General features: G+C 36.3%; 2 protein-coding genes across 2 annotated transcripts; one reads left to right on the top strand and one right to left on the bottom strand.

The window, feature by feature from the left end:
• Window positions 1-28: 28 nt before the first annotated feature.
• polr1h (RNA polymerase I subunit H) lies at window positions 29-1,531 on the bottom strand. The gene is made up of 5 exons (XM_056254488.1): window positions 1,481-1,531; window positions 1,228-1,347; window positions 841-944; window positions 619-728; window positions 29-174 (listed from the first exon to the last, which is right to left on the bottom strand). The coding sequence occupies exons 2-5, from the start codon at window positions 1,343-1,345 to the stop codon at window positions 150-152; spliced, it is 357 nt and encodes a 118-aa protein (XP_056110463.1). The 5' UTR covers window positions 1,346-1,347; window positions 1,481-1,531; the 3' UTR covers window positions 29-149.
• Window positions 1,532-1,666: 135 nt separating this feature from the next.
• On the top strand, window positions 1,667-14,806 carry ddx39b (DEAD (Asp-Glu-Ala-Asp) box polypeptide 39B). The gene is made up of 11 exons (XM_056254485.1): window positions 1,667-1,726; window positions 2,650-2,881; window positions 2,968-3,095; window positions 3,197-3,289; window positions 6,164-6,347; window positions 7,930-8,048; window positions 12,632-12,763; window positions 13,691-13,800; window positions 13,887-14,031; window positions 14,133-14,280; window positions 14,690-14,806. The coding sequence occupies exons 2-11, from the start codon at window positions 2,650-2,652 to the stop codon at window positions 14,704-14,706; spliced, it is 1,308 nt and encodes a 435-aa protein (XP_056110460.1). The 5' UTR covers window positions 1,667-1,726; the 3' UTR covers window positions 14,707-14,806.
• The last annotated feature ends 889 nt before the right edge of the window (window positions 14,807-15,695 follow it).

The raw sequence follows: 15,695 nt of genomic DNA, 5'->3' as shown, positions 1-15,695 counted from the left end.
GGACTTTCACACATTCTTTTTATTTATTTTTATTATTTTTTTATTAATTAACATTGTGGACAAATAAAAACATTTTTAATACTTAATACTATTTAAATTCTGGCAACCAATAACTGTAAAAGACAACAACAGCAGCAAAGGTTATTTTCTCATGAATCCTCCTTTTCTTGGTACCTGTAACAGAGAAATCAAATGAATATATGTTTCTTGTCAGTACACTGACAGATTGAACAGATGGCAATTATAATCACTTAAAACAATGTCTGGGGTAGAAAGGTATAGATCACCCAAAAATAAAAATTCTGTCATCATTTACTCACCCTCATGTTGTTCCAAACCTGTATGAGTTTCATTTTTCTGTTGAACACAAAAGAAGATATTTCGAAGAATGTTGGTTACCAGACAGTTGGCGGTAGCCATTGACTTCCATAGTATTTTTCTTCATACTATGGAAGTCAATGGGTGCAACTGTCTGGTTACTGACATTCTTCAAAATATCTTAGTTTGTGTTCAACAGAAGAATGAAACTCATACAGGTTTAGAACAACTTGTGGGCGAGTAAGTGATGACATAACTTTAATTTTTGGATGAACTATCCCTTTAAGGGTGTGTAATTACCTGCAGTGTATACATGTGAAGAAGACTGTCTGCCCTTCATCTGCAGATCTCATCTGTCTTGTATGATACACCATTCCCTCTTTATTACAGCGAGAACATCTCCTGTCAATCTAATGAAACGTTTGCAGAAAATGAGAAATAGGTGAGAATGTACATTGGGTGACATTACAAATAGAACTAATAGTTTTAAAGAATGAATTACTGTATTTTTAAATAACTTACCACTGGACCCTTTAATTCAGCATCTTCCACGCTGTCAATAGCAATAGAGCTCTGATCCAAAGGATTAAACACCACCGACGACTTAATAACTTGACCTGTGAATTCTGAGAGAGAACCATACAGCTAAATCATTTATTTATTTCATAAATCAGTTTTTTTTTCTTTTTACTTTTAGTGTTGTAAGATCATGCATTTATGTATCATGTTTTCATACAAATCAATTTATTGATTTAATCTATTTTTATTTTAATAAAATGTATTTAGTTAAATATTAGTTATAGTTTTTCTCTAAACTTTCCCCTCGCGGGCCCCTAGGGGTCACCGAATAACAGTTTGAAAACCCCTGCCATAAATTACATTTTATGACATTAAAAAGATCTCTCTTACCTTGAACAGATATTTCAAAAGAGCATCGAGGGCATTTAATAGTATTTTCCCTGCCAGGCACTGGGAGAATGTTTCCACATTCAGGGCAAAAGTCGAGGTCACCTTTAAAACACGACATTGCTGGAAAAAAAATTACAGAGATTTATTTTACACACCACATCCACAGCGTTCAAAACAGTTAGGACTTCTGTAACTAACACATAACGTTAAGTAACAAATGTGCCACACGTGTATCCACATAAATAGAACTTACTTATCAAAGTTCGAATACAATTGTCTTAAACTTGCCAGCGGGGAAAGTGTTACGCTAGTTTTAATAACAATAACACGATTTCTTCGTTAAAAACTGAAATGTCTCTTCTCAAGGCAGTTGAGTTCATGCAATTTCACATGTTGGGTCCTTCATTAATACACTCTATTCGTCGCTTGTTGATGACGTTGTCAACGTATCCAGCAGCAGGTGTAGTGAAAATCCAACTGCTTCGTACAGCATTTCGAGGTAACTGCGATTATTTCATAAAAAATAAAAATAACAATCAACACGGGAAGTGATAATAGCCTTTTATATTCTGTTAGAAAACACACAGGAATGTTGTGTCATACTAGTGTATGATTTGGCGCGTTGGATATCTTGGGCTAAACGGATAAGCTACCGCTAATATATTTAATTTTCCTTCGGTTTCACAGACAATTCCCAGACTAAAATGCATTATTGAGCTGTTTAACTGAAAAAAACTTGCAATGACATATCTTAAAATATCTAAATATATGTCAGTGTATTGTTTTGTCTCAAGATGCATACCAGTAATGTGTTTTTCTAAGGCAGGTTTATAAAAGCTACTTAAATGTCCTAATTGATCTAAAGTCTTATCCTGGTTAAATCTAAACCCTGTCTGTAAAACCAGGCGATAGTTTCTTAGTTTAAAGCTACCTGTCCCCATAATTACATGCATATTAATTAACATAAAACAACAGCTTTGAATAAATTGCAATTGCTAGCAAATGTAATATCGGAGAATTTGAATTTATTGTTTAATAGCTGTCTTAATTAAGAGTTATTTAAGCTGTATAAGCTGAGTCTGTATATGTTATCAAATCGAATAAAATAATACAGACATACATTTCTAATTCTAATGTAATTTATGATCATGTTATGATTATAAATATGTCATCAAATCTAATTATAAATATCAAATAGAATATTTAATTTGATTTAGATTTGATAATGTCATTCACAATTTATAAACACAGACACACATAAAATGTCAATTGTGTCAAATAATACACACCTACACACACTCACAAAATAGCAGCAGATAATACCGGTAGTATATATAACAATGATTGACAGGAAGAGGCAGTTACTCCAGCATATTTCATCATATTTTTGCATTTACCGTTTTATTCCTATCTCTCTGCAAGATGACAGAGAACGACGTTGATAATGAGCTGTTAGACTATGAGGAGGATGAAGTTGATGGCGGTGTTGCTGGGGATACAGGGCTTGGACACAGCGACAGTGTCATATCCATCAGGAAAGAAGGGGTCAAAGGGTCATATGTGTCCATCCACTCCTCAGGATTCAGGGATTTCCTTCTCAAACCAGAACTCCTGAGAGCTATAGTAGACTGTGGCTTTGAGCATCCATCTGAGGGTGAGCAATTCTACATGTGCTCATATAAGGTCCTTTGATATCAGTTTAAGTTTAGTATGAATATATTTGTGTTTTTCCTCTTTCAGTTCAGCATGAATGCATTCCTCAGGCAATCTTGGGGATGGACGTATTATGTCAGGCCAAGTCTGGAATGGGGAAGACGGCTGTTTTTGTGTTGGCCACCCTTCAGCAGCTGGAGCCAGTGACCGGTCAGGTAACAGCTCTCCTTTAAAAGGCTCTGAAAACAAAGAACTAAGACATAAATAAAGTGTGCTTTACGTGTTGTTGACTTGACCAGTAATTGTTCTCACCCAGGTATCAGTGTTGGTGATGTGTCATACTCGAGAACTGGCGTTCCAGATCAGCAAAGAGTATGAGCGCTTCTCCAAATACATGCCTAGTGTCAAGGTAGGAAGATGGTCTATTTGAACCCTTTTCATATTTACACTTCAAGGAAAAGCTTTAATTCTGTACCTGTTTTAGAATGACTAATTTTGATATATAGCAATTGCAAACACTTTCTATAAAAATCCGACGAATTTCATTATTCAACACAAGTTTTGGAACAAAACCTAAATAATTACATCATTAGGTTAGAAATCTTTATTAATCCCCTTGAGGGGAAACTCATTTGCCTCACAAACAGCACAAGCAATTAAACATTACAGCACAATAAATACATACAATAATTACACAGCTTCATTAAAAAACCTCACTGCAGCAGGAATAAAAGACCTTCTATATCGCTCAGTAGAACACTGAGGCATCCCTAATCTCTCAATAAATTAACTTTTAGGTCCACCAAAAGTACTATATAGGGGATGACCTTTATAAGTCAAAATCATTTTTAATTTTGCCCTTGTTCTCTTTTCCACCGAGACCTCAAGTGAATCTGAAGTAAAACCAATAACTGAACCTTGTCATTTTAAAACGTTTTCAACACACCATTAATGTAGACAACTGATTCCTACCTGATATGCGGAATGCATATCTCAACCAATTTGACATAATTATCTGAACTTAATGTAGTACTGTCAAAATAATTAACACAACCATCAAATTTTACCAAATTGTACCAAATTTATTTTTGCATACAGCACCAAAAATGTCCACCAAATTGCTCACATATAATGATATAAAAATAACACCGCCCTGCTGCTGTGTCTGCTGCTGTGTCTAAAAAAAAAACCCCCAGCTGATTACTGTAGTTTTTTTGTGCAAATTTCATAAAAAATGTTTTTGGATCAGCTTTAATGCACATTCAAAATGCATAATTTAACTTCCAGTCTGTAAAGGAGTGTAAAATTATGTTCAAATACTTCATTTCATTCAAAAAACACTTTACATAAACACTAGATAAATCAGTTCTGTTTGGATGTAGTAAAACACCCTCAGATGTAGCAGAAAACATCTGGGTCATGCTTGCATTTTCTTCTGTCACTGGCCATAATTCTAACCTTGAAATCAGGATTAGGCATAAAAGTATGTCATACATGTGAAAACCGTCTGAAAAAATGAACAAATAGTTCTAACCTGCCTCAGAGGAAGATTAGAATCATGTCTTTGTGGCAGTTTTTCTGGTGATTAAGGGATAATCCAAGCAAAAATGTTATGAAAATTCACATATTTTGTAAGAAAGTGTGAAATTGTAGAGGAAAATAACCACTATTTTTGAAATCAGAAACCCAAAGTTCATAAGAAACAAGTATTGGATTTCATTCAGCAAATATAATACAGGGTGGCAATTTATTAAAGGTGACCTATAATTCAAAATTGAATTTACCTTGGTATAGTCAAATAACAAGAGTTCAGTGCATGGACATGACATAGAGTGAATCTCTAACTGGACTGTTTTCGCGTTCTCATTTAATTCACGTTTATGAAAAACACCCCTGAAAAACGGTCGGTTCTCCACACAATACCGACTGTGACGCAATAGTCGGGATCATTAATATGTACGCCTCCAAATATTTGCATAATGCCAGCCCTCAATGCCAGGCGGAACTGCGCAGCCGAAGCATGGCAGTTGCTCAGTGTGGATGTACACATGAACACAAAAGTATTTTTAGTTCCTTCATCTGAGCCTCTGAAGAAACAATGGGTTAATTTTATTTTCTCTGGAAATTTCCAAACATTTCACCGAGTGTTTCCTCAACTTGGGCCAATACAGAGCTGGCCTCGGATCGAGCTACCAAGCAACACTTTCTGATGTGTAATTGTTCAAGTTCAGACAGGTAATCTTTCTCTCAAAATCGTTCAATACTGTTTATGCATCAGTAAGTCAAGACAGTGACTAAAATATCAGATTCACATCGTTTCTTTTAGTAGGATGAAAATAATCGTATTTAAATTGTGAACAAATTATATACAGAAAGCGATCAAAGAACAATCTTTCCACACAGCGCGAGTTTATCTGGACACTTGCCAAACTCGTTATGAAATCAATGACGCACGTTACTGCACAACGAAGCTCTTACTGTATTTACATCATCGTGTTTGCATTGGTGAAAGCAGAGAGAGTGCAGAAACTGCTTTGCAATGATAAGATCTTCATTCGCGCGATCAACACAGTCATCTGCTCAATGCTCAGTCATCACGGCAACATTTTATGTGATGGGAATAGATCTAAATACTTTAAAAACATCTCACGATTCGTTAATCTCGATAGCTGTTATAGTAAAAACGTATAATAGCGGTAGTAAAAGTATTCGGGAGAGAGTTTCACATGTAATGCGTTGCTATTTCATATGCAAGCATGTCAGCCAATCACAGCAGTGGCCGCGGTTACACTGAATCCCACAGCAGACACGCCCCTTCAAACAGAGTGTTCAAATCAGAGGCTAAAAGCAGGCTAGGAAAAATGCCATTTATTTCTAAATTATGATTATTTTTTATCTAAAAAACATACTAACATTATAAGGGTAACCCAGGAAACATTATAAAAAAAAATAAAAAAAACATTCTAGGGCACCTTTAATTACATTTTGAAAAATAGATTCATCTGTTAATTATATATTGATGTGTGACTTTTTATGGTGGAAATGAAATATTTTTTCATTGTAAAAGATATGTTATTAAACATAATTTTTAATAGCCATTTCAAATATTATATTAATAATATCATTAATATTTATGGGTAATTCATACTGATAAATAAAATAAAACAGTTACGTTTCTATACACTTACCATTATTGTTTGCCACGTCACTGTAAATTCAGGAGTTTCATTTCAAAGACAAACTTTTCTCAAATGCGTTTGCTTACGCTGTCTCTCTCCCCCAGGTGGCAGTGTTCTTTGGGGGTTTATCTATAAAGAAGGATGAGGAGGTGCTGAAGAGAGAGAGCCCTCATGTGGTGGTGGGAACTCCTGGACGTATTTTAGCTCTGTCTCGCAACAAGAGTCTCAACCTGCGACACATCAAGCACTTCATCCTTGATGAATGCGACAAAATGCTGGAGCAACTTGGTGAGCAATCTCTTTTTGAACTATGGATGTGTTAAGAATGGAATTTACTTGAATAGTGTGCAGTTCACCGTGTACTGCCTAGTTTTCTTTAAATGGATAGTTCACCCAAAAATGTAAATGTTGTCATAATTTACTCGCCCTCAAGTTGTTCCAAACCTGTAGGATTTTCTTTCTTCTGCTGAACACAAAAATATTTTGTTACAAAACAGTTTATTGACCCCAATGACTTCCATGGTATTTATGGAAGTCAATGGGCTCCATCAACTGTTTGGTTACCAACATTATTCAAAATATCTTCTTTTGTGTTCACCAGAGTAATGAAATTCATACAGGTTTGAAACAACCTTGAGGGTGAGTTATTCTGTCTGATGACAGAATTTTCATTTTTGGGTGAACTATCCCTTTAAAATCAGTAAGTGAAACAGTAGGCATTATTCCACGATAACAGTAGTATGCTAGATTGCTGTCACATGACCTCGGTGCAGTTGTATGAAAAAGTTTGTAGTTCTGAATTTTAAGTAAAATTGTAATAATAAACACAAATAATCAGACTAAAACATAAGCTCAAGTGCACTGCATTGTGGGATAGAACATTGTTCAGTGTTATTTGTTGTGTACTGCACATTTTCCCTATTTTTGAAAGATTTCTGTGTGCACACTTCATACTGACACTATATAGTTCAGAAACAGTACGAGTACTATGCTGATAATTGCGACATGACATTCAATAATTAGTTTTTAATAATATACAGTGCTGGTCAGAATTATTTGCCCCCTTGGTAAATATGATCAAAGATGGATGTTTAACCTTTTGATATATATATATATTAGTTTTTTTTAAATGAAAAAAATCTAACCTTTTATTGAAGTAAAAGAATTGACAGTGGGGGGAAAATCACATTATGAAATTAATGTTTTTCTCCAAAACACGTTGGCCACAAATATTGGCACCCTTTTATGAAATACTTTTTGCAATCTCCTTTTGCCAAGATAACAGCTCTGAGTTTTCTCCTATAATGCCTGATGAGTTTGGAGAACAACTGACAAGAGATCAGAGACCATTCCTCCATACAGAATCTCTCCTGAATATTCCCAGATCCATGTTGGTGCTTCTTCTCTTCAGTTCAGCCCACTCATTTTCTATAGGGTTCAGGTCAGGGACTAGGATGGCCATTGCAGATGCTTGGTTTTGTGCTCAGTGACCCATTTTTGTTTTAATTTTGATGTTTGTTTTTGGATCACTGTCCTGTTGGAAGATCCAAACATGGCCCATTACAAGATTTCTAGCAGAGGTTGTCAGGTTTTGATTTTTTATCTGTTGGTATTTTAATCAATGTATGAATATATCAAATCAATGATGCCATGTATCTGAACAAGATGTCCAGGACCTTTGGCAAAAAATTAGGCCCACAGCATTAAAGATACAGCAGAGCATTTAATTTTACACATGGAGTACTTTTTTATCCTTGTATGAACCAAAGCCATATTAAGTGTTTGCTTTTTTTTGTTTTTGTCAAATAATAATGGGCAAATAATTCTGACCAGCACTGTAAATGCATTTATCTTTTACTGTCCCCTGCAGACATGCGGCGGGATGTCCAGGAAATCTTTCGTATGACCCCTCACGAGAAGCAAGTCATGATGTTCAGTGCTACCCTGAGTAAAGAGATCCGTCCCATCTGTAGGAAGTTCATGCAAGATGTAATTACGCCTCTCCTACTTCTACCATGTCAACAGCTCCTTCCCTTCACAAGACCACCTCATATACACCTGAAAGAGATCCATTTACGGCCTCCCTGACACATCGTAACGCTAAATGCCCCACTTTCCTGCCCGTTTGATAATCACAGACTGTTAACTAATAGAGGCACAGCGAAAAAGATGTTAAGGCCTTAATCCCCGCCTCAGCTGGCAGCGCTGTGTCGGCATTTGGCAAACACGGTCACCCGTCCGTTTGGCAAACAGATATTGCACCATCCATCAGGCTCAATCCTCTGTAAAGATCCTTTAACAACATTTGCTAAAGTCATGAAGAGTCCATTTAATATATTTTAAACAGAATAAGAGGATGTCTTTAAGGGAAGGATGTAGTGTATCTTCAAATACACTTAAGGGCCATAAATCAAAGCATAAACACATCTTTAAATATCATTTAGGGACTTAGAGTTAATTATGAAAAAAAAGACCCAAATCTAACAAAATCCCTCATATTAAAATAATACTTCACTCTCAGTATCTATTTATCAAGACAAATTGCTTTAGTTCCTGCTTGACTGTAATTCCAGCCTGGAGATTTGTCCTCAAATAACCTTTAATTAAAAGAAGCACTTGTTGGAGCTTCATAAATTCTGTTACCAGCTGCCAGACACTCTCAAGGGGCACAAAACTAAAACCGATAAAGTATCGGTCTAACAAAGCAAGCCAGCTGCTAAAAACTACATTAGATTCACGACAAAGTGCCACTCCATGGCTGCAATTAATTACTCTTTAACAAAGCAGACAGCATAATGAAATCATCTGAGGAATAAAGTGAAACAAAAAGATTCAGTCATTGGTGGCATAAATGAGTTCAGGTGGACCAGCCAATGATGGAACAGCTCTTCATCAATCCAGCTGACAGTCTGTGATTAGCACGGTTCCTCATCTGCCCCAAAGAAAAAAGAAAACACTGTCTGTTTCTAAGTTAAAATCAAGGCAATAAAACTGGCCCGAAACGGAGAAGAGAGCATGCGCGGGTGTGAGGGACAAGACAAGAGAGAGAAAGGGAGGATTAAGCTGCGGAAGACTGGAGCGAGAGGGCTGAGATGATGAAGAAACTTAGTGGAGAGGAGATATGCGCGGGTGTAGATAGAGACGGACTTGAAGAACCGTTAGGTGGCAAAGAGCAACTGAAAGCCGTGACTCAAACAGAAACCATAAATAGTCAAATACAACTTTGCACCTATTAAAAAAATCCGAATGACTTGAGGGGCATAAGTGACGTGGCTCTACTAAATATTCATGAACAAATTCCTGTTGCACCATAATATACTATAAAATAATGACTCAAAACTGATTCAAACATACACTCATTTAGTGAGAGTTACTATACATAAATACTATGCATATTCAGATGCAGCCTAATGTAATCCACTTTGATAGCTTTATTAGGTTGAAGACAATATAGTAAAATAAGCTTTAGACAGACCAGTTCAGCAGCAAATAGAGGATTGATTGACAGGAAGTGAAGATAGATTTGCTTTAACATCTCTAAGGTAAGTGCAAAGATGTGTGTTAGACACTAATAAAGGTGGAGTATAGTGCTTTTGTTAAGGGCCTAATAGTGATAGAAAATAATTGTGAACTCAGTAACTTTTACTTGGCCACCACTATTTGTTATTCTTCCCACAACCCTTGTATTAGTGGACCAGATCCTGTCCCACCTGCACAGATAGATCAGATTGAGGATGTTCTCTGTATATTTAATTAAGCAATCTGGTGGATGAATTTGGCCTTCTGAATTGATTTGTTAGAACATCCCACTGCTAAATGTTACATAGTGTTGCAGTAACAATGTTAGGTTGTGTATGAGTGTTTCAAGTTAACATGAAATGGCATTTATAACTCGTACTTGTGTAAAGCGACAATTTCCAGGTGAAACAAGAACATAAATGGGGGGTGGGGGGGTCGCAGGACTTGATAGGATGGTAAAAAGTGGACAGACTATACTGGGATGAACTTTGCAATCAACTGAAACACCACCAGAACATGCTTAAAGGGGTAGTTCACCCAAAAATGAAAAGTCTGTCATAATTTACTTACTCTCAAGTTGTTCCAAACCTGTATGAATTTCTTTCTTCTGCTGAACACAAACGAAGATATCTTAAAGAATATGGGTAACCAAACAGCTGATGGGCCTCACTGACTTTCATAGAAGTCAACTGGTTTGTTACCCATATTCTTCAAAATATCCTTTTTATCAGAAGAAAGAAATACAGAATTTTCATTTTTGAGTGAACTATCCCTTTAAGACTAGTATGGTGGCTAAATGTTGAAATTTTCCCATTGTAATGCATCTTTTTTTTTCAAATCTGTTAATTATCAGCATTTATCACCAACTTATACACTGAAGGGCTGCATTACCAGTAGCCTAAAATAATAAGTGCATTTAAATACACTTTAAAAATATATATTTTCAGTCAGACAAAAGCAACTATAGAGGGTATGCGCATGACGTCACCGTCGGCCGGAGTGAATGCGGTCACGCCCACAAGTGGCAAAAAGACTGAGCGGCAGCATTTGTTTTCAGCGTGAATGCCGTGAAAATCACACAAAACACATCTAAAACGGGAAAGAGCTTTGCGATTGACTGTACAACTAGATTTGACCAGAAATCTGAGGTACTGTATATTTTTACAGACTGCAAAAAGCTACAGAACAGACTATATTCTGCATAATTGGATGTTTTTAAATAAACACTGACAAAAAACTATACAAGTTTTAGGGCTGGACGATATGATGATATACAGTATAACATTAATGTAAGTGATCACTCGGATTAAGACCTATCTATATTGTATTTATATAAAACGTTTACAGGCAAATTGTCTTAATTTATTTCCCCGGCGTCGAAATCAGGCACATATAAATGTCAGGAAACACGATTCCTGGCTGCATGTCAATATCCATGGATCACTGGATCTTTGATAAGTTGTAAGGAACACTATATCGAGTCCAACTTTTAGTTTAAACTGATAATAGTTTGTTTTACTCGCGTTAACGCAGTTTCCCCTATTAACTCCAGTCACGCAGCAGCTCTTCTGCCACTCAGTCCCGCTGAGGGGGGCGTGTTCCGGCGGGGAAGTGACGTTAATGCATTCCCTCTATTCATATTTTTTAAATGTTACGCCGATACTTTAGTCCAACTGAAATTGTGGAATTGGAACTTAGATAATTTGGTTGTTGATCGGTTTCATCTAGCATGTACACGTTATTCAGACTACAGTTGGCTTCATACTTATGCCTTATTTAGACTTTCCGTCCAAATTCCAATTTGTGTGCATATCAGATTGGAATCCGATTATAATTAGCTAGTGTGAACGGCAAAAAATCACATGAAATGCGATTTTTACAAATCTGTTTCAAGCTATGTGGTCCTATTAATAATAATTGGATTTGGACTGACTGTGAAAATAGCCTTTAATCAGGTTCCAATCGGATACACAAATAATAGGATTTGGACTGACAGTGTGAACATAGCCTCAATGACTCAATATCTGTTTGGTTATTTTTAATATAAACCAAGTAGTGGTAGATGTTTTGTTTCGTATTGTGATGCACATCTGAGTAAAACAGATTATCAAAAAAGAAAAAAATGTTGGCTGAGGATATCTATGCATTGTTTTTTGATTGGATCTGAATTGATTGGATCTGCCTCCATCCAATGAAAAAAAAATAGTCCTATATTTTAATTAATTTTGTTTATATAATTTTTTCTTTAAATGACAAGGTCAAAAATAATGAAACACATGCACAGATAAAACATTCATAAAAAGATCCATAAGATCCATTTGGAAAATAAATTGTAGACTGATGAATCAACCACATTAAGAACAGGAATGTGTATTTGGAAAGCAAATCGGGTCAGTTTTGATTTCATGTTGACTTTATACTACTTAAAACTCCTTACAATTTCATGTCATTTCCAAACTGCACATTGATTGGTAGTTTTACTTTGTGTTTCTCAAAAGATCTGTAGTTTTTGAACGTTTATTTAGAAATTGCACAGATATGATTTTAGGCTTGAAAGTGGTTGCTAAATATAGTGTAGGTCAGCAGGGTAGCATTTATCAACGTGTTTGAGACTGTGTGTGTGTGTGTTTGTGTTGCGTCCTCATTGGCTTGGGATGGGAGGGGAGGGTGAGTCTAACCCCCATCCCTTCTCTTCCTTCCCTTTCTCCTGCTGTTTCATAACTCTCTCCTTTCTAACACCATGTTCTCCTTCTCATTGTCGTCCCCTCCCCCACCACTGTCCTTTGCTAAAATCTTTATACCTCTTTTGTCCTTGTTTTTCTTTGTGTTCTGGTGTCTTTCTTTCCCTGTCCACATCGACACCCATTCCACCCATGGCGTCACTCTGTCATCATAACCACTTCCTCTTTCACACCCTTGTAACACTATGATCTGCACCACCCACGTCTTGTCAACTTTCCTGTATGTGTCTTCACACAATCTTAACCCCCTGAACCTGCACACTCCTCTCCCACCCCTCCTCACCTTCCCCCTGCTTCCACTGGTTGTCCTAGCCGATGGAAATTTTTGTGGACGATGAGACCAAGCTGACGCTTCACGGCCTCCAGCAGTACTACGTCAAGCTGAAGGACAACGAGAAGAACAGGAAGCTCTTTGACCTCTTGGATGTGTTGGAGTTCAACCAGGTATCTCGAGAGTCCACCAGGACACACACAAAAGTCAAGATCCCAAGTTTAATCCATTCAAATCTAGAGTGACTCAAAAGAGACCAGGGTTAATCGTTTAAGTTTGCAAATCTATTCAAACCAAAATTTTCCACTGTCTAATAAACATTTGCATACCTGAAAGTGACATGCACTCTGGTCGTTCACAGGCTGTAATGCAAAATACAATTCATCCCATTTGAATACAGCTTTAGTTAATACAACTTAAATGCAAACTACAACCCACTGGAATGGAACCGTAGAAGTGAACTTGTGTGAGGATAAAAGACAGTGGTGTTCAAAACTACATTGAAAATGTGGGATTTCAAATTTGAAACCTAGAAATAACATGATTATATGCAATGTATTTATATATAGTTTGGGGTTGATAACATGTTTTAATGTTTTTAAAGTCTCTAATGCTCATTAAGGCTGCATTTATATAATGAAATATTATTAAACATTAAAAGTACTGTTTTCTATTTGAATTTAAAAAAAAGTCATTTATTCCATGTTTCCTTTGAGGAAACCATGTTTTTCAGGATTCTTTGAAGAATAGAAAGTTCAAAAGAACAGCATTTATTTGAAATATAAATCATTTGTGACATTAAAAGAGTTGTTACTGTCATGATTTAGAAACTGAGTTCTATATTTAGGCCTATAGATTCACTGTCCACTATTACTTTCTATATTTCTTATACTTAATATAGACAATATTAATAGCTCTGGATTGCTGGATGACGATGTTTTTTTTTTTCACCAAGTGAGCTAAAAGAATAACCTATGCTTTGAAAAAGTCAATGGGTGAATTTGGCCACTTGGTTTTAAGAGGCCCATTAAAATTTGTTGTATTGTCATTTTAATGATGAAAATTGGTTGGTACGGTGTTACAGCTGCTTAGTATTGCAGGTGGTGATCTTCGTTAAATCGGTGCAGCGTTGTATCGCTCTTGCTCAGTTGCTGGTGGAGCAAAATTTCCCTGCCATTGCCATTCATAGAGCAATGCCTCAAGATGAAAGGTAGAAAACATTCACACATTATGCACTTTAATGTTATAGTTAAGATGGTAGGATTTTTGGGGGCTCATATCACATTATTATCCCAGACTAGCTCGATATCAGCAATTTAAGGATTTCCAGAGACGAATCCTAGTGGCCACAAACCTGTTTGGCCGAGGTATGGACATCGAAAGAGTCAACATTGCGTTCAACTACGACATGCCTGAAGATTCGGACACATACCTGCATAGGGTCGGTTCAGTTCACGTGACATTGGCTTATGTCAAACAGAGCCAAATCATGGGCTGTAAATGGATTCACCTGAACAGCTTTAACTTTTCTCATTCCTTCAGGTTGCGAGAGCCGGCAGGTTTGGAACGAAAGGTCTGGCCATCACCTTTGTGTCAGATGAGACTGACGCACGCACTTTGAACGATGTTCAGGACAGGTTTGAGGTGAACATCAGCGAACTTCCAGAGGAGATTGACATCTCGTCGTACAGTGAGTGTTAATATTCCATCTTTACAGGCTGGTTTTAAAGGGTTAATTCACAAAAACATTAAATTCTCTTATGTTTTATTCACCCTCATTTAAAAAAAAAATTCTGTGAACCACAAAAGAAGATATTTGGTTAATTCTAGGTTGCTCTTTTCCATATAAAGAAAGTGAATTGAGAGTGGGGGTGTCGAGGTCCAAAATGAGAACATTTGTATGAGGGAGACCAAATAATGACAGAATAAAAATTTTGGGTGAACTATTTCTTGAATGGAATATTTTAAAATTGTCCAGATTTATTTGTAATGTAAAAAAGGTTTAAAATAATGTCAATTTAAAAAAAAAAAAAATTGTTTTTAATTTTTGCAGTCATGAGCACTTACGTGATTTCTCCTTGTGCATCTATTTCTCCTAGTTGAACAAACCCGATAAAGATGACCACACATCAGGCAGCAGTTTCTTCAGAGGATGCATGGCATTGTAGCATTTGATAGCAACTGAGAGTTTTTTATTTCATATAGACTGTTATTGTGTTAGTGTACTTAAAAATGAAGAGCTCATATCGCAGTGTTATCCTAAATGTGGTGGGTTTCTTAATTCCTCCTCAGTAGGTCAGTTCTGTTTTTGCTTGTTGAAAGGGAAAAAAAAATTATGTTACGTTTTTATTATTTTTCCTCTCAATATGAATAATCTTCCCATTTGCCTCATTCTGTTTTAGTTATTTATAATGAAGAGGCATATTTTTTTGTTTTCTGTGTGAGGAGTTTTCATCATTGGATTATAATGGACCATACAGTTGATGGCATTGATGTAAAATTGTTTGAAAGTTATTAAACATATTAGCAGTTATCCTGAATGCTTGTTACCAGTAAAGTAGGTATAAATGGAATAAATTCAGTGTTCGTTCGATTGCCAGACAAACGGCCACTTTGATGAACTATCAATGCTTGTTAAACCAAATAAACTATGTTTGTTTAATTTACAGACACTTTGTTTTTCAATTATTTAAACATTTGTGTTTTCACACTTGGTTCATTTCACATCTCAAAGCAGATCGCAAGACCTTTGGCTGATACCTGAACACTCAAAAATGTCCCTTGTTCGTGTAATGTAATTTGTCATCAGCACAGTCCACTGATGTCCATGCATGCGCACCAGACAGTTTTTTTTTTGTGTTCGCACTGTATGCGGGTGATTTAAATGCTTGAAAAACAAGGCCACTAGATTACATCTGTCCATGCTGACTGTCAAAAAAAAATCAACTTTGAAAAGCCTAGGCGCTCAACTGTTGGCGAGATGGACTACCAGAACATAGAAAATGAAGGGCCTTAATAAAATACACCTGGGCCCAGTTGTTCAAAAAGTTGAATCTGGATCAGAATTATCTAGATTTGGAAATCCCATGTTTTGCTAACCAGGAT

Source organism: Rhinichthys klamathensis, unplaced genomic scaffold (assembly GCF_029890125.1).
Source record: "Rhinichthys klamathensis goyatoka isolate OS25496 unplaced genomic scaffold, OSU_Roscu_1.1 h1tg000111l_1, whole genome shotgun sequence".
Lineage (NCBI taxonomy): Eukaryota > Metazoa > Chordata > Actinopteri > Cypriniformes > Leuciscidae > Rhinichthys > Rhinichthys klamathensis.
The sequence above is the reverse complement of the archived record's forward strand: the minus strand, read 5'-3'. Positions and strand labels throughout refer to the sequence as shown.

Excerpts from the sequence above, each read along its gene's own strand:
- polr1h (XM_056254488.1), bottom strand. The coding sequence starts at position 1,345 with ATGTCGTGTTTTAAAGGTGACCTCGACTTTTGCCCTGAATGTGGAAAC. Across the intron at positions 729-840 it reads CTGAATTAAAGGGTCCAGTG|ATTGACAGGAGATGTTCTCG; the intron begins GTAAGTTATTTA and ends ACGTTTCATTAG. Across the intron at positions 175-618 it reads TTCACATGTATACACTGCAG|GTACCAAGAAAAGGAGGATT; the intron begins GTAATTACACAC and ends TCTCTGTTACAG.
- ddx39b (XM_056254485.1), top strand. The coding sequence starts at position 2,650 with ATGACAGAGAACGACGTTGATAATGAGCTGTTAGACTATGAGGAGGAT. Across the intron at positions 8,049-12,631 it reads GTAGGAAGTTCATGCAAGAT|CCGATGGAAATTTTTGTGGA; the intron begins GTAATTACGCCT and ends TGGTTGTCCTAG. Across the intron at positions 12,764-13,690 it reads ATGTGTTGGAGTTCAACCAG|GTGGTGATCTTCGTTAAATC; the intron begins GTATCTCGAGAG and ends TTAGTATTGCAG.